At 54.3% G+C, this 22,795-nt stretch overlaps 10 protein-coding genes across 10 annotated transcripts; 6 read left to right on the top strand and 4 right to left on the bottom strand.

The window, feature by feature from the left end:
• Positions 1 to 101: 101 nt before the first annotated feature.
• SODALDRAFT_73696 (hypothetical protein) lies at positions 102 to 949 on the top strand. Its single transcript, XM_028615632.1, has one exon. The coding sequence runs from the start codon at positions 430 to 432 to the stop codon at positions 859 to 861; it is 432 nt and encodes a 143-aa protein (XP_028462725.1). The 5' UTR covers positions 102 to 429; the 3' UTR covers positions 862 to 949.
• SODALDRAFT_329120 (peroxin-11) lies at positions 636 to 2,308 on the top strand. Its single transcript, XM_028610859.1, has 2 exons — positions 636 to 1,582; positions 1,786 to 2,308. Exons 1-2 carry the CDS (start codon positions 1,038 to 1,040, stop codon positions 1,946 to 1,948), a joined length of 708 nt encoding a protein of 235 aa, XP_028462724.1. The 5' UTR covers positions 636 to 1,037; the 3' UTR covers positions 1,949 to 2,308.
• A 386-nt stretch (positions 2,309 to 2,694) lies between these two features.
• Positions 2,695 to 4,909, bottom strand: SODALDRAFT_394782 (hypothetical protein; the record flags this gene model as incomplete). The annotated part of the gene is made up of 6 exons (XM_028615277.1): positions 4,418 to 4,909; positions 4,209 to 4,337; positions 3,844 to 4,013; positions 3,378 to 3,454; positions 3,187 to 3,283; positions 2,695 to 3,120 (listed from the first exon to the last, which is right to left on the bottom strand). The coding sequence occupies exons 1-6, from the start codon at positions 4,467 to 4,469 to the stop codon at positions 2,695 to 2,697; spliced, it is 951 nt and encodes a 316-aa protein (XP_028462723.1). The 5' UTR covers positions 4,470 to 4,909.
• Positions 4,910 to 5,230: 321 nt separating this feature from the next.
• On the bottom strand, positions 5,231 to 9,625 carry SODALDRAFT_329117 (hypothetical protein). The gene is made up of 2 exons (XM_028610858.1): positions 5,861 to 9,625; positions 5,231 to 5,766 (listed from the first exon to the last, which is right to left on the bottom strand). Exons 1-2 carry the CDS (start codon positions 9,508 to 9,510, stop codon positions 5,694 to 5,696), a joined length of 3,723 nt encoding a protein of 1,240 aa, XP_028462722.1. The 5' UTR covers positions 9,511 to 9,625; the 3' UTR covers positions 5,231 to 5,693.
• Positions 9,626 to 9,804: 179 nt separating this feature from the next.
• On the bottom strand, positions 9,805 to 10,893 carry SODALDRAFT_317407 (guanine-N(7)--methyltransferase; the record flags this gene model as incomplete). Its single annotated transcript, XM_028609343.1, has 3 exons — positions 9,805 to 10,394; positions 10,470 to 10,687; positions 10,754 to 10,893. The coding sequence occupies 3 exons, from the start codon at positions 10,891 to 10,893 to the stop codon at positions 9,907 to 9,909; spliced, it is 846 nt and encodes a 281-aa protein (XP_028462721.1). The 3' UTR covers positions 9,805 to 9,906.
• Positions 10,894 to 11,137: 244 nt separating this feature from the next.
• Positions 11,138 to 12,627, top strand: SODALDRAFT_381887 (hypothetical protein; the record flags this gene model as incomplete). Its single annotated transcript, XM_028615198.1, has 5 exons — positions 11,138 to 11,166; positions 11,225 to 11,248; positions 11,366 to 11,592; positions 11,759 to 11,955; positions 12,061 to 12,627. 5 exons carry the CDS (start codon positions 11,138 to 11,140, stop codon positions 12,346 to 12,348), a joined length of 765 nt encoding a protein of 254 aa, XP_028462720.1. The 3' UTR covers positions 12,349 to 12,627.
• Positions 12,628 to 12,961: 334 nt separating this feature from the next.
• On the top strand, positions 12,962 to 14,086 carry SODALDRAFT_284937 (hypothetical protein; the record flags this gene model as incomplete). The annotated part of the gene is made up of 2 exons (XM_028608487.1): positions 12,962 to 13,421; positions 13,464 to 14,086. 2 exons carry the CDS (start codon positions 12,962 to 12,964, stop codon positions 14,084 to 14,086), a joined length of 1,083 nt encoding a protein of 360 aa, XP_028462719.1.
• A 518-nt stretch (positions 14,087 to 14,604) lies between these two features.
• Positions 14,605 to 17,225, bottom strand: SODALDRAFT_73603 (hypothetical protein). Its single transcript, XM_028615631.1, has 2 exons — positions 16,006 to 17,225; positions 14,605 to 15,917 (listed from the first exon to the last, which is right to left on the bottom strand). Exons 1-2 carry the CDS (start codon positions 17,085 to 17,087, stop codon positions 14,690 to 14,692), a joined length of 2,310 nt encoding a protein of 769 aa, XP_028462718.1. The 5' UTR covers positions 17,088 to 17,225; the 3' UTR covers positions 14,605 to 14,689.
• Positions 17,226 to 17,231: 6 nt separating this feature from the next.
• Positions 17,232 to 18,952, top strand: SODALDRAFT_363598 (hypothetical protein; the record flags this gene model as incomplete). The annotated part of the gene is made up of 8 exons (XM_028614571.1): positions 17,232 to 17,318; positions 17,537 to 17,729; positions 17,838 to 18,042; positions 18,072 to 18,184; positions 18,407 to 18,439; positions 18,529 to 18,548; positions 18,670 to 18,723; positions 18,797 to 18,952. 8 exons carry the CDS (start codon positions 17,232 to 17,234, stop codon positions 18,950 to 18,952), a joined length of 861 nt encoding a protein of 286 aa, XP_028462717.1.
• A 2,400-nt stretch (positions 18,953 to 21,352) lies between these two features.
• On the top strand, positions 21,353 to 22,114 carry SODALDRAFT_321012 (hypothetical protein; the record flags this gene model as incomplete). The annotated part of the gene is made up of 1 exon (XM_028609586.1): positions 21,353 to 22,114. The coding sequence occupies one exon, from the start codon at positions 21,353 to 21,355 to the stop codon at positions 22,112 to 22,114; it is 762 nt and encodes a 253-aa protein (XP_028462716.1).
• Between the last annotated feature and the right edge of the window lie 681 nt (positions 22,115 to 22,795).

Below are 22,795 nucleotides of genomic sequence, written 5' to 3'. Positions count from 1 at the left end.
CCGAGAAAGACAACTTGCCAAGAAAACCCACCTTATATACCGCTCTCGCGAGGATTTCTCGGAAGCAGAAACCTTTCGCAGCTTTACCAAGCGCGAAGACGCCCGATGTCTTGCTGTATCTATCCCGAGACGCCCTCTACCCCGCTATTTAAGACTGATGACTTGACGCGACTCGTGACCCTTGGTTTCGCTGTTGTTATGTAATAATTCATATAATTCCATAACGCATTTCACATCAATCAATGATATATGCCGGAGACCTACCCAGAGGGCTAGAGCAAAGCATAGGGCATTAGAGGACTGAGGACAGAGAATGCCACCCTTGGTCAACTGGCCAGGTGATTTTCCCCTGACGTAACTGCGGAGAACGTCCCCCACCAAACCCAGCACCAGCCACATATTCCAGCCACGTACCCCATCGCGAGCCACATGTTTCGTTACGACGGACACGAAATACGTACTCCTCCGTACTTCTCCAGCATCATCACAAATGCACGTCACATTTGCACATGCTCTGCTTTGTCATCTGACATGCCCAGGAGGAACCCCCCTTCGGGATCGACTCTCGGTAACTGTGTGGTGGACCTCGGCATGTGCTCTATAACCTCCCCCAGACAGACTTTCAAAGTCCCCCCCCAAGCCAATCTACGGCACCTGGAGTCCGTCTACACGCTGCATTGCCCGAGAAATGCTCGTGTGTTCGACCTAACAACGACTTTTAACGATCGCAAAGCGAACTATTCCCAAACCATCTCCCGACATCTTTCACCGCGACGAAACCACGCGCGATCATTGCGACACCACACAGACCTCATCATTCTTCGACCTTCCTTCCCACCCGTGCTTTACAACGATAATTGACACGCTTTTGATACCCTTTCGTTGATCATCCCACCCCTACAGTCGTGCGCTATTGTTTCTTCCTCCCATCTTTACATCTCCCACCCATTATTGCGCAACAACTTCCCTCCCCAACCAACGCGCCCCCCTCCTCCGCGCTCACTCATCAACCCCCTCCAACCCCCAAACCAACAAAAATGGTCGCCAACGCCCTCGTATACCACCCTTCGGTAGCCCACTACCTCCGCTTCGTCGCCACCACAGTAGGCCGCGACAAGCTCCTCCGCACCCTGCAGTACTTCGCCCGCTTCTACGCCTGGTACCTGTACCGCACCAACGCCGCCGCCTCCCAAGTCGCGCCCTGGGACGCCGTGAAGAAGCAGTTCGGCCTAGCCCGCAAGATCCTCCGCTTCGGCAAGAACGTCGAGCACCTCAAGGCCGCCGCCGTCGCCGCCGACGCCGCCCCGACCCTCGACCCCTTCCTCCGCTACGCCGCCATTGGCCGCCAGCTGGGCTACGCCGGCTACCTCTCCTTCGACGCCGCCACCCTCCCCGACGCCCTCGGCATCCGTCGCTCCCCGCGCACCAAGACGCTCCAGCGCGAGGCCTACCGCTTCTGGGCCGCTGGTATCGTCTGCAGCGTCGTCGCCCAGCTTTACACCCTCCATCGTCTGCGTCAGCGCCAGGCCCGAGTCGACTTGAAGGAGGCCGAGGGAGCTGTCGAGAGCAAGAGAATAACCTTGTGCGTTTTTTCTTCTTCTTTCCTTTTCCTCTTTCCTCCTGCTCCTCCTCCTTCTCTTCTTCTTTTCGCCCCTTCTCCACCCACCGCTTCCCCCTCTGCAAACCTCGCCTCTACCCTCCAATCCCGCGTGCTTTCTATATTCCCCTGTATCCACGTACTATGTTCCACGCCCGCTAACTGACCGTTTTCTACGCGCCGTATAGGGAACGAAGCACTAGCAGGATGCAACTCCTCTGCGACCTCTGCGACTTGACCGTCCCCCTCTCCGGCTTGAACTGGGTCGCCTTGGACGACGGCATCGTCGGCATTGCCGGCACTGTTAGCAGTCTGGTCGGCGTCTACAGCCAATGGAAGAAGACGGCATAAAGCCCATAATATCATGGGGGACATGTTGATCAGAGATCTTGGAGGAGTGGCAACCGTCTGAAATGGACAGACTACGTTCTCATTCTTGGACCACGTGAGCGAATAATAGTGTGTGTTGCCCGGACTATGCGCCCGTGTGGTACACAGTTCGTTCTCTTGCCTATTCCACTGTTAATAGTCGCTGCGTCGAACAGCACACATATCCTGGACTCTTGAACACCGGGGTTCCTTATGCCTGTACATAAATGCTTGAGATTTCTTTTTCGGGTCGCAAAGAGACACAATCAGTCTTGATTAAGTGATATCCTCATTCGTTATCGTACATGAAAAATGTCATTCCAGGCCCATTTCTTTTTACCACAACATTTGTCTTTTGGGCAACGGACTGGGACCCTTCGCATTTCCTACGCTGAAACCCAATCAGAAGAGTGAGCGCAGCTGCCGGTGGGTGTTAAAAGCTCATAAGGTCAATCGTTAACATCGAATAAAGCAAAACTGCCGTGCCTTTCCTCGCGCCCTGGTGGTGTTTGCAGCAACAGCAGCAGCAGCTGGCGCCATGTGCGAAGTCTCGTTTGCTCTCACCCCTTCAATTCGGCGTCGCTACTGTCCGGCTATTATTCTGTTGCTACCAGTCACGCGTCTTCCAGGCTCATGGCATCGTGTCCGAGTCACCCAGGATCTATGCAGAGTCAAGGAGTGATCCCCAGAGGGAAGAATGTGCGAGCGGAATGGATTTAGGAATGGATTTACCAGTAACGGCCGCCACGATCGTACTCACGCGGGTACGGATCACGGGGATATCCGACGTCGCGAGGGGGGGGAGGCGGAGGTACAAAGTCCCGAGGAGGGCGGTCGTAGGGTCGACCATTGGCATAGGGGTCGGGTGGAGGGGGATAGTCTCGGCGATAAGGATCATCATAGCGGCCTCTTGGAGGTGGGGGAGGGTAATCGTCGACTGGTCGCCGAGGGGGGGACCGATAACGGGCCCGGTCGTCGTAGTAATCGCGACGGGGGCTCCTGTCACGGTATCCGTCGCGGTAGCCACGAGGGCTGTATCCGCGGGGTGGAGGACCGCGGCGTTCGTAGTCATCTATGGGAGGACCATGCGGCCGCCGAAAACCGGGGGACCGAGACCGACCGCGGAGATCACTTCTGGGAATGTCTGCTTGGGTCTGGACGGAAGGTTAGGACCGGGGGCTCCTGGCCGCTGGCAGCGAATGAAGGGAAAGAAGACGTACATCGGCAATGCAAGTGACGGGCTTGCCCTTGAACTCACGGTTGTCAAGCTTCTCAACGGCGGTCTTCAAGTCTGCAGCGGTTTCAAACTCGACAAAACTAGAAAGCCATATCAGCTCTCTCCCAAGATGAATTCAAAAAAAAAAAAAAAAAAACCCGCCCCGGAAAGACTTGAGGTTCATCTTGGACGTACCCACGACCGTTGCCGTCACGGGCGGTCTCCGAATAGACAACGTCAAGGTTTGACTGTCGAGCAAAATCTTTGAGGTCCTACGGAATTATCCAAGTAAGTTGTAGTCCAGATTGGGAATTAGGTTGGTCGAATATGGATAGGTTGTCCAGAAGCGAAGCCGCAAGAGGAAGGGAACCAGCCAAGAGACCTCAGAAGCCAGAAGCAGGCGTCCACCGTGGGAAGGAAGGGGTCCGGCTAGCGCTCTGCTCATCCAATATAGGCCGAAGACGACAAGGCGGAGCAGAGATCACCAGCGCATACCTCCCACAGGCAGGCGGCCGAAGGGGTTGGAAGCTCGGCATGGCAACATTGTCTCCTGGACGCCCAGGACCTGGTCCAAACCGCGTGCCCGTGTAGACGATCAAGGGAGAAAAATCCGGGAATCCAGGAATCAAAATGAAACGGAGAGAGAATGGGTCAAACAGACCTGCCAGCTGGTATCGTTGGGGAGTCCCGTAATCTGCATCCGGTATTGGGTGCGTCGGGGACGAGGGGTAGGGCGGTCGTTGTAGCCACCGGAACCGGGTTCGCTTTCTCGCTGACGGCTACCGCGGGCAAACTGGACGGTCAGGCGCTGGCCCATGAAGATGGAACCATCTTCGACAGGATTAGCAGGTGTGGCCCATGATGGAAGAAGAACCTGGGTATGGAATGGACGAAGCCGGTAGCTCGTAACAGTTGGAAGAGGGACGTACGGAAAGCTGCGAGGAGCAAGAAACATATCAGCTGGGGCCATCCGGAAAATGCCTAATGCGTCGAAAGACAAAACTGCGAATACTGATTGATGCTTACCAGGAACAACATCTCGAGCATCCATGGGATCCTTATATTCTATGAAGGCATATCCATTCATGAGCTTGATTTCCGTGATTTCGCCAGTTCCATGGGAGGCGAAATGGGCCTCGATGTCCGCTTTGGTGGCTGCAGTGGAGATGAAGATGGGAGATATCAGCGGCCGGCATTCCAAGAAAGTGCGAGAATGGAGGTCTACGGAGACCAACCGGTGCGAGGAAGGTTGCCCAAATAGAGCCTGGTGGAAGAAACCTCGGTCATGACGGGCAGCCGACGTCGTGGGAATTGATGAGCCTGGTTTAAAGAAACTGGTGATGATTGATGAAATCTAGAGCATGTAGCGCATGCAACCCGGGCTAAGCAATGTAAGAACCCTGAAGTGAGGCACAGGTGACGGGCGAGACGTTGAGATGGACGCGCTGGCGCTGGCGCCGGCGGTGAGAGGTTGGGGAGGCCGTGTGACCTTGCGGTTGGGCAAGGTGCGCGACCTTGGCAAATGTCGGGTAGGCGCAGAGGGGGTATCTTGGACAACAGAAGGCGCCAAATCCACGTTCGCGACGAGCTGGGGTCCTGATGGAAATCCTACTCCACTGGGGTATTTGGGGGGGAAGGAGGAGGCGAAGATGTTGGGACAAACTCTGAATTGGGGAGCGTGGTGTTTTGTGGTTTGCAGAGCCTAGGAGGTCGAGTGGAGGACCGGCCGGGGGTGGAAGAAAGAAGAGCAAGGAACTTGACTTGACCTTACCCGAAACTGTTCAGGTGAGGTAAAGGTGGAGGACAATCACCCCCCACGAGCGCAAGCTTACAACCAATCAAAAACCCCGATGTGCTTCTTTTCCCCGCTTGGGTAACACCAGGTGCCGGTGCGGCTGTGGTCTGTGCATACCTGCTCTTGCTTAGCTAACACTTCATTGCTTAGCTAACACTTCTTCTGGTTTGGCGTCTTTCCGACCGACGGCGTCACACACATTCAACGGTGATTTTGGCGTCCAAAGTATTCCAAGTATTCAAATGTGTCTGTACGGGATACGAAGTAATAATAGCCTCGAAGCGCGTCCACGTTCTCTGGCGAGTCCTCAATAGTCGACTTATGCTCTAGACGGTAAGGTATAGATCGAGGACCCACTGCTCTAAAGATACCAAGGTACCGCGAGGGTTGTGTGTCTTCATCTGCACAAGTACCTCAATCACTGATCTCCGAGCTTCATACCTTACCTTATACATTGTACCGGTATCCTTGCTCTCTCAAGTGCACGTATATAGATATCTTCGGAGGAACACTTACCGCACATCCTGCACACTTCGTCTTTATTACTATTGTCTGTCTTGTTTCGCTTGAATCCATTCCCATGTCCATGGCATCTGCACGCTTGTCCGCCCCCCAAACAAACAACACCCTAAATTCTTCTCCTTTTCCTTTCCCAAAGCACCCATTGTGTTCGCCACAACACCATCCGTGCAATTCATAACAGATACAACGTTCAACTAGCCGGTGGGCTTCTTCTGCTCGAAAAGAATCTCCACGATTTCATCCATTAAAGTAAAAGCCAAATGCGCACTACACATTCCGTGTCAGTCAAGTTTGTATGGTCTCCCTATGTAGAGAGGCATGCAGGAGTGAGATGAAAGGGAACGACAGTCGTCGTACTTACTTGAGCCTCGAATTGTTAAAAGTGGCGAAGATCCGCCGGCTAGCCGCCTGAGCGTTTGCTCTTCCCACCACGTTTCCAGCCACATCAGGGACCAAGGTCGCCAGCATCAGGCTGGCCTCGGTTCGGCTCTTCTTCTTCTCCGAGGCGCTTCGCGGCTGCTTGTTTCTCCTGACCTGGCCGCCGGGCCAGAGCATGTCCCGCACGAGCCCGATGTACCGGAGAACTGCCTCCTCCTGAATGAGCACCTTGACGTTGTCTCGTACCTTGCGCTCGATGGTGCCTCCCATCAGCTGTTGCAGCACCACGACCACGGCACGCCCGCGGAGCCAGTTGTTGCCCCTGTTCAGCTCGAACACCTCCAAGAAGATGTCGCAGATCGGCTTGATGAACGGCTCCAGCTCCTTGTTCTCGAAGGCGTTCAGTTCCGCCTCCGCCTCGGCCGCGCTGGTCCCGTCCTCGTTCGCCGGCAGCGGCATCGCGTTCAGCTGGTTGGTGGCCGCTGCGATCAGATTCTGCCCCGCCAGCGACAGCTGATCCAGCACCGGGATGTTGCCGAGGATATCCTCCATCCCGTCCGTTACAGAGTCGTACAACCTGGTCATCATGTCTTTCTTGTCCTGGCGGTCCAGCAGATCCTGTCCTTGCGCGATGACACTTTGCGACAGGAAAGCCCGCAGCTCGCGGCTTCGGCAAACCTCCGGCAGCAGTAGCAGCTCGCGGAGGTAAGTCTCCAGAGCCGCTCGTCTCTTCCGCAGGAATTCGCTCTGGAACTTCATCACCATCCGCCGCCGGGGGAAGTCGAGATTCCTGACCGAGGGATAGTGGGACCGGAGCTTCTGATGCAATTCGTGGAACTCGCTGTATCGCCGGGTGACGATCCAAGTCGCCGCCGGCATCTTCTCCCCTGCATCCCTCTGCACCTCGACCACGTAGAGCGCGAATTCTCGCCCGTCGTCTTCCCGGCCCACCTGGATCGACTTGATCCTGATGGTCGACCTTCCATACAGGCTGTTGTCGCTCTCTTGAATCACGTACTGCTGCCTCTGCAACTCCTTGCGACGAATCTCTCTTTGCAGACTAGCCTTGGACTTCTTGAGAATCCGCAGTTCCGCCGTGTTGTTTGTTAGCTCCGCCTTCCTGGTGAGGGACTCGACTATGGCGTCCTGGGCGACCAATTTGTCAATGTCGTTCGACAAGGCCGTGATGGCTTCTGCCAAGCCGAGGTCTCCTGGCTCGGCTTCGTGGACTTGGTCTTCGTCATCGTCCGCGCCGTCCTCCCCGAGATCGTTTTGCTCTTCCGAAATATACCGATCTTCGTCACCGAACAGGTCGTCATCCTCGAATACCCCGATACGAGATGCTGCGCTTACGAGGCCCAGTGATGAAAGGCTTGGTTTCTCGCCATCCTTGCTTGGCTGCGCTAACTTGCCTGCATCAATGGATCCTCTGTTAGATTCACCATCGACGGAAAATAGACTCGCAGACATGCTTTCCTCGACGCCGAATAGGGACTCGCGAAACTCCTCAGCCGTGTTGGGCCGATCCCCATCCTCCATGATATTGCTCAGCGCCTCTTCCATCGCTTGAACGACTCGACTATCAGGCACGTTGTGGGTAACACCGTCTTGGTCTAAACTCTGAACCGAGTCCGCCAACCCTTCATTGTCGACGTCGTCATCATCAAACAGAGGATTTGGCGCGCTATCGTCAAAGGAGCGCCGGGCACCGGCTAGAGTTTCGATGGAGGGCACATTCGCGCTAAGCGACTTGAGGTCTGACGCTGATCCAGCGCGTTTTGCCTGCTGGTAGGCAAGCCGAGGAGCCAGCCGTGGGACTGGTCTGGGCTTGTTCTGGCTGCCCTGCGAAGGCCGGGGCATCTGAAGCTGTGGCAACCGGGCGTTTGGCTGTTCCAGCCCCGCCGGTTCGGGACCTGCACCCGGAACCGGCGAAGGCATAGCTGCAGCTTCTTGCGAAGCAAGGCATTTGTAGAACAGATCCGATTTCTTGAAGCTTGGGAAGTACTTCGCCTGCATTTTCTCCAATACAGATGTCTGCGCCCTGAGGATAGCCCGCCGCGCCTTGTAATGCTGCTCCGGAGTTGCCTTCCTCCCAGCATCGAGAAACGCTCGCACTTCGGCCCGGGCAGCCGGCGAGACATTAAGTTCCGGTTTGGACAGGTAGGCCTGGTCGATCTGAGCCAGGTCGAGACGGTCCGCGTCCGTCCACATGGGCAGTTGGGGAGGTAATTGCTCATCATTCGCCTCCTCATCTTCCAAGGGATTCCTGAAGCCATCCACGACGAGCCAAAATTGAACCAGTGGAAGAACACGATGCCGATCCATAAACTCCATAAAGTAAGATAGGCCGGCCGAATCTCGAAGGAGGTCTACAAGTGATGCGTTCTCAAGTTTGGACTTTCTGGGAGCTGGTGGAGTTTGTGCTACTGCCGCTGGAGGTGCCCTCCGGTCCCCGCCAACGGCAAGGTAATGGACTCGCTGGTCTAGCAGGCGTTTACCCATGTCCAAGCGGCGAAGGTAGACTTGGTCCTGATTCTCCTGTTGCGAGTCGCGTTTCAGTTGGCTTGCTACTTCGCTTCGCAGGCGCCGAGCATCGGAGAGGTTGTTAACTTTCCGAATAGCCCGAATAAACTTCTCGAACTTGCGCTCACTGTCGCCCGGCACAAGGCGCGGGATGATGGCGGCTTTGCTGGACCTCGGAGTGGGGTAGGCGTGCTGATCCAGAGCAGCCCTCAACTTCCTGACAGTCGACCGATCCTGTAACATGGAGCGCCCAAAGTTCTCCATGATCTGGTTCCAAGTATCGGGCTCGGCCAGGGCCTGCATGACGGGAAACAGAACGGCGCAGGAGACGAGCTCTCGGACGATGATGGAAACAGCCCGGCTCGCTAGGAGGTTCGGCGGGAGAACCTGAGGGAGAATATCGGAGACGAGGTTGCGTAGATAATCTTGCTGGACGAGCTTCATGTCGGAAAAGGCCAGGGAGGCGGCAGGGTGTAGCTTTCCGTCTTTGTATTTGGAAGCAATCGCAAGGTCGAGCTCCTCGGACTCGGTGACGGATCGGTTGAGCTTCCTCCCGCGAACCGAGCGCTCTGCATCGCTAAAGTCTTTGAAGTGTGTAGTTAGAATAGGGACTAGTCGACTCGTCACGATTTCGGCCAAGTCTAGCCCAGCCAGGCGATCCCCGATGTTGCTGAGGGCGATGCGCACAACCTTGTCGATCTGGTTCGGAAACACCGGATCCTTGCTTATACCGCCGTACCATGACACCACGAAATCACGAACGACTAGATGGAGGAGCTGATCGAGGGCGTTGGAAACGTTGGGCGAGTCGGCGTAGAGGGGTGCCCTGACGTAGGCCTGTCGGTTCCGTAAGCTCGCAGTATCCGTCGTCCAAGTTTTGGGCGCGAGGAAAGCGACGCCGTTCGGACGTGGGGATCGATGCCGTGAGGTAAGCCGGGAGCCGCGAGACGTAATGAAGATGGCGACCAGGGGGCCCAGCGTCGCGAGGACGAGACCGGTGACAAAAGCATGGCCGGCCCACCGCAGCGCCGGGACCCAGCTGACGGCGTAACCCCAGGCGACGAAACATGCGATCCCAGCAAGGATTAATTCCCTTTTCTGGAGGGCCATATTCCGAGAAGCCTGGGTGGAACGAGTCGCTGCCGCAAGCACATGGCGTGTCGAAGGGATGGAGGTGAGTGTTGGCCCTCTGATGTCGGACTGGGATGGAGGGAGCACGTTGGGGAGGTGAGGAAGGTGGCCTTGGCGCTTTCATATGAGAGGTACCTGATCAGGTAAGGTAAGGTAGCCTTATCGATAACGGGAGCCCTTCCCATTATACGGACACCTTAATTTGTGTTCTGACAATATGGTCCCGCTCGGTCAAACCACCCGAGCCTCGTCGCACATGCACGACTATGAATACAACAGTCATGTCTTCCAGGTTTGTATTCAATATCCTTGACATCACGTTCTAGCTGGCCGGGAATATAGTGGACATAGCTTTACATCTAAGTGACTGGTTCATCACCAAGGGGGATCTTCAACCCTGCGGAAAAGGGCCACGAATTTGGGTCCGCTATTCCTCTCTACCTTTTTACCCTCTTCCGTCTCTTTCTTCATCACCTCGACGCAAGGGTCCGCGGCTTCCTCCTCGGGCGAAATCCGTTCAAAAGAAGGGTGTCCCTCCAAATGCTCCACCATCCATTGATGCAGCGACTCGACATCGGTGATAGTGTACACGATACCGCCGGGCCGCAGCGCGTAGGCATACTCCGAGTTGAGCGTGGATGACACGATCCTCGCCTTGTGTTTACGGACCTTAAAATGAGGGTCCGGGAAGCAGATAAAGATCTTCGACAGCTGCCCTTTTCGGAAGAAGTTAGGCAAGAACTTCATGGTATTAGCCCGAAGACAGGCAATATTCTGGTACAGATTCTTTTCTTGATTCTGCGCCCGTAGGGCCCGTATCCGATCTTGAACGAAATGCGTGACTTGCACTCGGATTTCGAGACCTATGCGATCACACAGAAATGTCAGAATGTCGACGCCTCTCGCCTCAGATGCCGGCATGACGGGGGCGAACATACCGAGAATGAGACTGTCGGGTAGGAGGGGCGCAAGTGCAACGAGCAAACCCCCGAAGCCGCAGCCAATATCAACCACCTCGACATCTTTCGTCAATGACCTCGACGCGGCTAGCGTAGACGATGTTTCGGTTTTCTGCGGCTCGCCGTTGTCAAGCGGGTTCTGGGCAACAAAGCCAGGGTAGTAGGTTGACCAATCCATATCGTCCGGGCTCGCAGGGCTATAGACGGTACCAACCCGGTCAGCAAGAAACGCCCCAATGCGACCGGAATTGAGCGCACTCAACTATGATAGATGATGGTCCGAGAAGGGATTGGCATGCGCTCGTTGCCGGTAGAACTTTTTCCTGGGCATCTCGGGGTTATTCTCATCGCGAGAATTGCGCCAGTCTGCGCGCTTTTGTGCTTTGGTCTTGCCTCGCCCCATGTTGAAGTTGAGAACAGGTCAAGATTCGTCTCGTCCTGTGCCGCAAGCGGTCGATGGTATGTAAGGCAATTCGGTATGACGGGGATATGGATACACTGTGGGAAGTAGACGGATAGGTCGCTAGAGTGAAAAAGCAGTTTGTGGATTCTGTCAATCTGTTCCGTTTTGTTCTGAAAACCAAAAGCCACCAAGAGTAAAGTACCTTATTATGTTGATCTTGAATGGAGGGGCACTTTTCTCCAGCATGGTAACAGCACGGGAGGATAATATGGGGTAGCACTACCTCATACAGAAGGCGGTGACAGCAACAAGGAGCACTTGATTGTCACAGGTACCTGATGATCATAGACATACTGTAAGGTAGCAAGTGACTTTTCGATACGTCTACCACGTAATTACCTTTACGTTGTACCACAACATCGAACCCACCAGAAGTACTAATTGGGAGGCCTACGCAATGGACTTCCATCAGCTCATACTCGGGTAGTTCGCACCAATCTGATCTAGGCAACTTCCATAGCTACGACCTATGCACTTGGCCTTTACCTTGCACCAAGCATGGTAAAGGGCTGCGAATGTTTCGTTCTTCGCCAGACATCGATATTGACCACGTCGAAGCCAAAATACCCAGGGGAAAGAAAACCGGAGTCACCATCGCGGGCAGGTCATATTCCGCTAGGCGCCTGAAGCTTCACCTCGGTAAGGTAAGACATGGCAATGCGGGAAACACAACGCCGCGCACCAACGATTTACCCATAATCGATTTTTGCGTCTTCTCATCTCATGTGCACGGAATTGCGCACTATCAGCCACGCGTCAAAAGGTCTATAGCATCATAGGCCTAGGATCTGCCACGAGGTGATAGTCCACCACTCGTTCAACCACCTTACAGACACAGGGTTTTGGACGGCAGTACAGAACGGGTCGCATTGCGCCAACGTTCATCAGACCATGGAGAAAGCTCAGGGCGAAAAAGAGAGCTCATGGCTCGGAACGCTCATGGACTACGCCACGCTTTCGTCAGGCCATGCTACGATTCTCAGGTACATCTCGGGCTTTTTCGTAAGTATATTCCCCCTTCCCTTTACATTTCATAGGATGGGCTTGAGCAACTGTCACATCCTTTAAATATCCCGAGACAGGCAGCCGAAGTTGACCGGATCTCAGATTCTACTGGGCTGCGTCTTCGTCCTCCCAGTTGTGTTCCTGATTCTACTGGATATCGTGCTCTGGGTCGGCAGGACATTCTGGAACAGCGTCGTCTGTCTAGGTGGATACCCCGAGCAGCAGGTAGCGACAGAACAGGAGGTGTCAAACCCAGATTTTTACCCGGAACTCGCCGTTGACGATGTCGATGCATCCGCTGCAGTGCATATTCCAGACGACAGCCAGGCGGTTCGCAGGCGCCAAATTCGGGCAAAAGGAGACAGCAACCACCCTCCAGCTTTAAGCTAGAGGTAAAAAATATTGTCTCCAAGGGAGGAGCCGAGATCTTGGGGGTTCTTCTCGACGCTTCCTAACGGGGACAATGTGCGCTGTCATTACCTTTATTCCTTTAGGGCCAGGGTCCGGCGTTGTTGGCAAGAAGGAGTAGCCCACTTCATGTCTTCGGGGTAACTTGAAAGTAGAAGAAAAAAAAATCCAACAATAATACTAATGAGAAGTCAAGCGAGTGCGATTCTGTAATGCTTTGTTTTTCAGACTCGCAACTTATTTCAAGTCCCTTCAGAATATCAGTCAAGGTCCATAACTGAGCACCATAAGGTACAGACACAGCGTGGTGCGAAGGAGTTGTATCTGTAATTACCTAGGTACCCCGTATTCGAACTTTCAGGTTGTCTGTACGAGTTGTACTCCGTAGTACAGTTATCTGCCAAAAAGTCGCCCCACAAACCTGGCTTGTGCATGGAAGTACTTCCAGAGAAGTTCAAGATCCACGAAAGCAACACTCCGACACCTGGACTACGAAACCCGACTGCTACTCTCAACACATCGCCAAATACACCAATCGCAATACCCTAGTTATATATACATCGATCAATCTACGCGTCCGATTCATATCCTCGCCATGCCTCAAGACCCGAACCTGTACGGGCAACCCCCGCCCAAGAAGCGCAAGAACAATATGGCCCTCCCGAGCTCCCTCGACTTTACAGCCCAACTTACCTCCCTCATATCAAACCCTTCCTCCTCCTTAGCCTCCAGCACCGCCGCAGCACGACCACGCCCTTCGAAACAGCAGAAGGATGGCATCTTCAACGCTCACAGACGAAAGGGTCAGGCATCGTCCAGCAGGAAGCGCGGCTCCGAAGATGGAAGCAAACTGGTGCTGAAAGACGCCCCCGCCCAAGACGAGGCAGAGACCCTCGCACGCGCCCGGCGGAAAATGGAAGAGAAGGCCCGCCTCTACGCAGCGATGAAACGAGGAGACTACATTTCAAAAGAGAACGAGGCGGCACCCCTCGTCGACTTTGACCGCAAGTGGGCTGAGGGTGAAGCCCAACGTCGCGACACGGGCGAAGTCTCTAGTTCAGACTCTGACAACGACGACGACTCGGGTGGCAGGAGAGGCGGAAACGGAGAGCACGACGGCGACGACGAGGACAAGAAGGACGCAGCGGACATTATCGAATACGAAGACGAGTTCGGGCGCCTACGCCGCGGGACACGCGCAGAAATCGCCCGCCTCGAAAGGCAACGCCGGCGCGGCCTCCTCAGCGCGGAAGACCTGGAACGCATGTCGGCCCGGCCGGCGGCCCCGCAGAACCTGATCCGCGGCGACGTGGTGCAGACCCTCGCCTTCGCCCCGGAGGATGAGGAGAAGATGGAAGAGCTGGCGGCGCGGCGGGACCGCAGCCCCACGCCGCCCGAGGCGAAGCACTACGACGCCGACAGCGAGGTGCGCGTCCGTGGCGCCGGCTTCTACAAGTTCAGCAAGGACGAGGCCGCGCGGGCCGAGGAGATGCGAAGCCTCGACGAGGAGAGGCGCCGCACCGAGGACAAGAGGGGCGAGTTAGACCACCGCAAGGCTGCCAGGCGGCGCGAGATCGAAGAACGGCGTCGCAATCTCGAGGAGAGGCGTGCCAAAAGGATGGCTGACAGCTTCCTGGACGGGCTGGCGGCCGATATAGGAAGCCGCGAGAACGAGACGCGGGAGGATAAAGGCGATGAGGACCGACGGACATCACCATAGGTCATTCCCCCCACGGCAAAGAGTTAAAGACCACCTAATACAACCGGGAAATACACCAGCAAGAGTTTCATAACTCCTGACATTCGTCGTGCATAAATATATCTGATAGGTGCATGATATCTCTCTTTCGGTTCATATCCAAAAATAACTGTCTATCATAGATGAGGCAGTCAACAGTCAACAGTCAACAGTCAACAGTCAACAAATAGCTAAATGCCTAACAGAAGTGAGGGAGCGGAACATTCCATCCGATATCGCCATGATTCCTAGAACAAGGCACCCTCCCACATTCGCTCCTTTTGTTATCTGTGCCTCAGAAAAGACATCGTACATCATCCGCAATAGCCAAAGCAACAGGAGAAGATCCAACCCAAAGGTACGCCCTAATGGCGTGGCAACTTTGCATGCAATGCGCCAACCGCGGGCTCTGTAAAAACCAAGTAAATGTAAATCGTCGAACCCGGAACTGGAGGGGGAAAAACACGCGATACACAAAATATATATAATGTCGACAGCATGATGTCCATCGTAGGCGTCCACGAGTCGATAGATGCTCGATGCACTGAAGCGTATCTTTCGCCTAAATGTCGGATATCGAATAGCTCATGTGAACCACCACATACAGCCACACTCGCTCAGCTGACTGTAAACCGCATCATCATCGTCGTCGTCATCATCATCATCCTTCCGTACTAGCGGGCCGTTGCCCGCCCATCGCCTCTTGTTGCTGACTTCCTCGAAATGGAAGGCAACGAGACGTTGATTCTCGAGTATGATGACCTCAACGGGTTCACCGTTATCGTTCAAAACGGGCGTTGCTTTCTGGCCGTTGTCATAGATCTCCACCTGACGGCATACGGCGGCTCGAGAATCGTCGTCCGATATCCGACTCTCTTCAATCTTCATAACCTTCGGGTAAGCGGGGGCCGCTAGCCTCGAATTCCCGGTGGCCGCGGACTGGACACTGGACGAGGTACGTGTGGGCGATGCCTCTGCTCTCCCTGCTCCTTGTTCATTTTCTTCTTCTTCTTCTTCTTCTTCCTCCTCTTCCTCTTCACCTACTTCTTCGGCTGTGGGCCTGATCCCTTGTAATGTGATCGTCTCGGTAACGGTGTTGGTCCTTGAAACGGCGGACGCAGAGTCTTCGCTAAAACTGTTGTTATGCGAAGGGTAAATAAAGACTTCTAAGAGCGTCCCGGGCCATGTACAGATCCAGGGCCGGTCGCCGTCGTCGGCCCCAATGACGCCTGTCATTCCGGTTATCGGCACGGTGTCGAAACCCCACGTTCCCCGCTTGCGGCGTCGGGATGAGGGTGCATCGACTGTGGGAAACCGGTCTTCAGCGATGACGACCGTCTTGTTGTATGCAGCCTGTCCGAACCAGGCCGGGCCGCGATCCGGAGCAAACGTATCGTTGACAAGTCGCAAACGAATAGGGTCCACGATGGTCGGCGGTTGGGCGCCCCAGGTAAGCAAGTCCGGCGTTGAAGAGCCATTCATGACGAGCTGCAGGACATAATTCGACACCGGTGAGCCGTTAGCTAGTCGGGACACTGTCATCGAATACATGCTAAACTGGATATCGCAAGTCCATGCCTGTGCCTGGGCCACGTCGCTGAAGCACGTAGTTGGTGCCTGACTGGAAACCAAAGGGGGCAATATGTAAGTTCCCAGGTCAAGAGGGGGTAGATCAGCGGGGACCGTAGGAAGTGGCCTGGTGTCCACGGTTGCGTCGGTAGTCGTCATGGGAATGGCGTCTTCATCGGGCTTCTTTTTCTCGGGTTTCTCGCCGTTGAACACAGTGCCAATGACAGCACCGAGAACGATGCCCCTAGAATAACGTTAGCACTAAGTCTTGCACAGTCGACCCAGAGAAGGGGAGATAGAAAGGGGGAGAGGCGGAGTTGGGAGATACGAACATGACCAGCATGGTCAGGGCGAGGAGACACAGTGCCCAATATGGCACAACACCGCAGAAGCGCTTCCTCGCCCGCCGTTGCCATTTTCGTTCGTCTTGCTTTTCATTGTAGGCTGCAGCAGCCGTGTTGATCTCGTGTTGGCTGGCGTCCGACGTGACGCTGCGAGTCGAAAGTCGAGATTGCGGTGCATCAAGGTCATCCCGCGATTCGAATTCGGGGTTACGCGTGGCGAGGCCGATTCCACCGGCGCCAGGTATGGCTCCCTCGGGGGCGGCTTGCGGGGTGACTTGCGGAGTGGCTTGCGAGGTGACTAGCGGGGTGACATGGGCGGTATCCTCGCCCACGGCAGCTTTCCTCGTATATGCCTCTTCCGGGTACCGAGTATAAGGGGGTAGTTCCTCCGTGTGGCCGAGAGGGCCAATGAGGCCGGATGCCTCTTCGCCATCGGGTCCGATACGTCTTTGATAGTTGTCTGGAGTACCGACAAAACCCACCGGAATGTCCGTGACATGCGATGAATCTACCGGCACGGTGGTTTGCGGGTAGAGGCCATAAGGGTGCGTAGGCCTCTGCGGTCCGGCATACGATCGCTCCGACATAGGCGTGCTGCTCGTGGTAGTGACGCTCAACGTACGCTGAGGATACATCTGGTAAGGGTGCGATGGGCCGGAAGGATTTCGGAACGGGCTTTCAAGATGCGAGGAAGGAGGTTCGTCGGAGGCGCTGGGGGTTCGGGGAGGATGGGGCCGCATCAGATGAGCCGAAGTGCCATCATATCGAAGTGAGAGAGGATCGTGGGTTGGAGGGGGTTTCGCAATACTCGAGGGTCTGTCAGACTGGGACGTGTTCGATATTTCGGTGGATGATGAGCTTGATGGATCGGACTGCGATGCAAAATCTGGCGAAAACTCGGAGCGAGAGGGTACGGCTGTGGGAATATCAGACGCCCAGGCTGGTCTGAACCCATCCGCAACAGTCATCGCACTTAGATCGTAATTGTCCTCATCGTCCCGGCTCGTCGTAGAACTCCGGGTCGACCCCCTTGGTTCCGTGTCAGGATGCTTGCCATTTGGAGGAGCCATGTTTGAAGAGCACGCTTGTATGTATAAAACGGAAAAAAAGGAGAAGCAAGGACAGGCTATGGGAAGAAGCGTGAGAGAGGAGCGTCGCCAAAGCGAAATGACAAAGCCAAAGGAGCCAAAGGGTCTGTCGAAACACCAAAAGTTATGGCAACATGGAGGCGGTCTCGTGTTGGCCCCGTCCAGAGGCCGTGGAATGCCCTGCGGAAGACCCTCGTTGTGCAAATTTGGTCGGTTTGTCGCTCAATCAAAATCAAGCCAAGAAGCACGATAACTTCGTCAAATGGTCAAAATTCGAGCGAAAGCAACGAGATGGAAGCGACTCGATAGAGAGAAAGATCCTTCGATTTGATTATTGGTTGATGGATCGATAGATCGATTGATTGATCGTCGTAGAGGTGTTCCAAGTCGAACAGAAAAGAGCGACAGGTTAAGGTGGTGTTTGGGTGCAGTGGCTGTGTCTTTCGAGAGGTGGGACTGAAGGTTGGGGTTGGGATTGGAGTGAGCGAGTTGGCAGGGCCACCAAGGGCTGGGCGAAAACGACCAAGACCCACGGGCGGGAACTGGGCATTGATGGTCAAGACGGCACCAATGGCCCATGGGACCTGCCAATGAATCCTGGAGCGTGGAGAAACCTCCTCATGGGTAAGAGGACTCTATCCGTATGGCTGTTTGGCTGTTAATAGGTTGGGGCGGAGGACGCAGAACCTGGCTGCCGGAGTGGATTATGGCCGAATTCCGAAGCCCCGTTAGAGGCCAAGAACTCGGACACTGGAACGAGGAACGAGGATCGAAGAAACAATAATAATAATAAGGAGGGGGTCGGGGGGGCGAATGAGTCTTCCACGGCCGATGTGAAAGGTGCGTGGATCATGCAGCACGGCACTGTGTCCGCCAAAATGAAGTCCCCATGGATCCAACAGCTCAAGTCGAAACAAGAGTGGTCGGAATGCAGAGAGTGGGCCCCCCACTCGGCGCTGGTTTCAGAACTTGGTCCAGTGCAGCAGCGGGATCGGAGGAGGATGAGTACATATACTTGGGTATACAGTATCAATTCTCAAAACTCACGCACCTGGCCAAGGATGAGCCCGGTGTGCCAGGTGTGATTTGGCAGGGGGGAAAAAGAACAGAAACAGTAATAATTACGGAGTACCTATGAAGTGTCCGTTTCCATATCCGTGCGAACCCAATCATGAAGGCCTTTGGTTGATGACCGAGGAATAGGTAATACAGAGCACGTCAAGAAAGTACGGATACATATTATTCTCGGAGGAGTTCTTTGTTATAAGGTACCTTAGGTATAGACTTCTAACGCACACAAGTCGAGTTCATTCCACAAGCGTTCAGCAACAACAGTGGAACGGCGGAACGGCGGAAGGCCCTACTCCGTAGGTAAGGTACTGTCTCTCTTACACGTACTTTGTATCAAATATCACGGGACCAGCTTCTTCCGAGGCGGAGAAAGTAAACAGTCGAAGTCCATCTTTCATATTACACGTGTAGAAGGACGTCATTGGTGGGGCGGAAGAGGGGTTTACCTTGGGAAACAGTGTACAGGTAAAATCGACGAGAAAGTCACATGGAGATCTGCGACTGCGGCAAGGGATACTGGCATAATCAATACGTGTACAGATACTTTGTGATTACATGATTACATACCTGCACTCTCAAACTCGGGATAGACAACACCACGTTCTTCCAACACATAATAGGTACTGTCGAAGCAGAAACCCATCGAGATGTTGCTGCGGGTCTATACACGGACGACAAGCCACGCCAAGCCAAGCCATGCCGATGTCGATGCCAATGCCGATGCCGTAAGCACCGCATACCTCAACATCTCCCAGCCATGCCGTAATCAATGGTGATGTTGTGTGCTCCTGGACAGCTATGAACCACTTCATATAGATTATTGCGCTGTTCCCTTCGTTGGAAGGGGTTTAAGCGGTCAGGCACTGTTACTTCGAAGAACATGGTCCCGGAAGTCGTCTTTGGCATGAACCACAGAGTGGGATAGAGTGGGTTACGCGGGACCATGAATCGTTCCGTCAACACCGGATAACATGCATCGTAATTTGTAGGAATGAACTTCTGTCAGAGCTAAACATATAATTTCAACTCTCAGATTAATCCATGGCAAGCTTGCCCTTTACGATCATGTCAAAGTTCTGGGCGACAAAAACGATCGGCGAGATGGCTGCACGATGGTGTTCGCAGGCACTGGATGTCGTGCCAAGATATGACAAGTATCTGCAGATGCCCTCTATTATTAGGAATGCAAATATAACATTCGTGCAACGTCGGCATGTCGGTATCAGATAAGGGAGGTAAGGTTTAATAGCCTTCGCCGTTGAGTACCTTAGGTGGACTTGAAGATCCGGAAAGAGGAACAATTTGAACGAGGATTCTTTTCCTCTATGTAGCCTTAAATATGGCATCTTGGCTTGGTGCATTGACGACAAGACATTGGCACGAAAAGCTCCGACCTATTCCATCGTGGGATTGCGATGCTAAAAACTCAACCGATGCACCATACACTGCGATTTTGCAGATGTGCGCTGGTGACCGAGTCTGTTGGCATCTTCTCACTCAACCGACCTCTGCGTTTCGGGGCTTCCCTTTATCTTCGCTGTTTGAAAGGGGAAAAAATGTTCTTTTCTTTTTTCCTTTCCTTCGAGTTCTTCTGTTCATCCGAAACCCGCGCCTGTAACTTACCAAGCATACCTTGACCGATTTATACTTGTTGGGAATGAGAGCCTTGAGGCTACTGTTGTCCTACTAGCTCCGCAGCTGTCCGACTCACATATCCCCCCGTTTCTGATATCACCGCCCCTGATGTTTGGGATACCTGTGATAATTACAGCGCAAAGAGCCCTGGAGGCCGCCTTGACGTTTTCTGATTTAAGGAACGCATGTATCAGGTCATCCGCGGTTCGACCACATGAAGAAAGCGGCACACTGCAGGTCAAGCCTCTTAAGAAAGAGGGCACCAATGCCGCCCTTGGTGGGCGACGCACTTCCACGAGACACACGCCCCCCGCGGCGAGGCCCTCATTTGCTGGCGCTGTTAGTCTGGGGGACCGGTGAGAAGAACACTTCCTTTCGTTCCCCCTTTTGGTTTCGCGGCTCCTCCAGCCAGCCTGCCCCATCTGCGGATCTCATCACTCACTTGTTATAGCCACTCATCTCTTGAGTAGCCCCGTTTCTGTTTGAGCCTGTACCCCCGCACCATGTGCAACCGTCCATTTCCGATTCAGAGTTCTACGCAACAGCTGCCGGGCGAGACCTGCTAAGCTCAATGCTGAATGGGGGTCGGATGGGGGAGCCGTTTGGCTTACCAGGCTATCTCTCTGAATTCCTCAGCCTCATTACGGTTTCACAGGCCCGGGTCTTTACCTTCATCTGGTTGGAGGTCAGCTCCTGCCGTAATGCGAACCTTTGCCCAGGCTCTCGTCTGTCATCACCCGTGACTGACAACCTTCCGGGCCCTTCGGGGAGAGCATCTACCTGTACTGTGTACACCAGGCTTAGGCATGGTATTCAATGATACGAAGAACTGACGCTTTCCCGGCAGTGAGTTCTGCCGGCACAGAGCGAGAATACAGTGAAGTCCCGCAGGATTCCATCCTCATCAAGCGATGTTGGAGATGCGCTGCGGGCTTGGTCTGGCAAGCAACAGCGCGATATGACTTGAATGTTTGATGGTCTCAGTGACCTACATACCCCTCAAGCTGTGTAACTACTACGGTCTATTTACCTCGACCGCGAACACTTACTGGTCCGATTTCACAGACCGCCTCTAGAGGGGTTCCGTCGCCTGCAATATGAGGCGAAAGGCAGCCTGGTGGATGAGAGGAAACTGACGTAGCCTGCAGGTCAACGCCTCTCTACTCGGACCTATACGTTCACGAGCACCACACTCCCATTTCGTCGATTTGCTTGCCATCTGCGAACATAAGCCCGCGTCCGTGAAATGTCGCCCAGCAGGGATGGCTATTTGAGCAAACATTATCCCCGGCTTAGTCCAGCCAGAGGTCTCTGCTCTTCTTCCCCTTCGACTCCTCCGATCCCCTTTACATTCTCCTGGGACCGTGTGAAGACCCATTGTCTAAGCCTTGCCACCCGTCTCTGCCTCCTCTGACGCAGTACGCCAAGTCAGGTGTACGACTTGCTTCTCTGTTCTGCCGGACTGGAGTCTAGACGAGGTTTATTGCACCTCCTATTTACTCCGAGTCGATAACCGTTGCACGTTGCTACTCATCGTTGCAATGTCCCATCACGCTTATGTTTCGACCATTCCACGAGAGTCCGCGGGGAGTTCAACCAGGTCTTCTTCTCGATCTTCGATCAGTTCCAAGAAGTCAATATCTTCGGTTGTTTCGCACTCGCACGCCAATATCAGGACCGACAACTGGGCCAGGAAAGTCATGAAGTACACAACCGGCGTGCCTCCCTCGAAATCCCTATCGTTGCGGAAGACGCAAGTCAATATCACAGAAGGGACCTACGACTATGAAGAGGAGGCCATGGTCTACATTGACAGCTATTACTTTACCTATGCATGGGTCTCACCAAGCTTCGATGACGACATTTCCACCATTGGTTCCAGGAGCAGCAGCAGTAGGAGCAGCGGCAGGAACAAGGGAGCTAGGCGAGAAGGTCGCCCGGCATCTCCAGGATTCGGCCCAGCCTCCCCTATACCACAACCTCATCCCCCCCACCATAGCGCAGGCTTCGTCCCATCTCCCCCTCATACTGGACCCTATATAACACCTGGCTTTATGGGACAAGAGGACTATATGGGAATGGGAGATGGGATGGGCCCTGGTATCGGATTCATGGGCCACGTTAATATCCCTCCACCACCGCCTCCCGGGCCGGGGCTGACGACCCCAGCGTTCGCCTACTACAATAGCCAGCCGCCACCGCCTCCTGCGCCCATGAGAGACAGCGGTGGAGATCCGGGGTTTATCGACCTCAATGCTCAGGGCGGAGGTGGTGGAATTCGGCGATATGATGACTGGGCGTAGAAAACGCTGGGTAGGCCGGCGAACTAATACGTTTTTATTTTCTTTCTTTCTACTTGACACGACGAACAGGGCAGCAGCAGTGCTGGAAATATGACAGTACACGACAGCCATGGGCACGTCGGTACTTTTCAGGCGTTTGGCGAAATTGGGATGGTGCTCAGGTCTTGTCTGTTTTAACTCGTCTCTTCATGGGGTGCAGAGGGTAATACGGAATTTTCTGGTCGGATCGGTGAAAACCTGTGCATCTTCCTTCCCGTCTTCTTCTTCTCTTCTTCTTCTTTCCCTTTCCTCTCCCTTTCCCATCACCGTTCCCATTCTCTTCGCTTACCCCCCTGGGGAAAAACCACGGACGGCGTCTGCATGCATGTATTCTTACTTCGTATATTCTTACGATATACGCACGCGCGGCCTTTGTCAATCTGGCAGCCGCCTTTCTTCCAGGCAACCGAAACTCAAGTGTTGTATTGAGTTCCAGAGAGCATAGTGGGAGCAACAATATCCCCAAAGGCCATTGTGGTCAGACCATTTGAGCAAGAAGGGTCCAGCCAACTTTTGACTCTCCTTGCAAATCAAACCAAGAAGCAATGAGTTGGGGGCCTCCAGCCTTGATGTTCGAGATGGGCAGTGACGTAGTCCATGAATGATGGTCAGAGTTTGAGTCCCTATCCTCACGTTATGCCC

This window comes from Sodiomyces alkalinus (assembly GCF_003711515.1).
Source record: "Sodiomyces alkalinus F11 unplaced genomic scaffold SODALscaffold_12, whole genome shotgun sequence".
In the NCBI taxonomy this organism is placed as follows: Eukaryota; Fungi; Ascomycota; class Sordariomycetes; order Glomerellales; family Plectosphaerellaceae; genus Sodiomyces; species Sodiomyces alkalinus.
The sequence above is the reverse complement of the archived record's forward strand: the minus strand, read 5'-3'. Positions and strand labels throughout refer to the sequence as shown.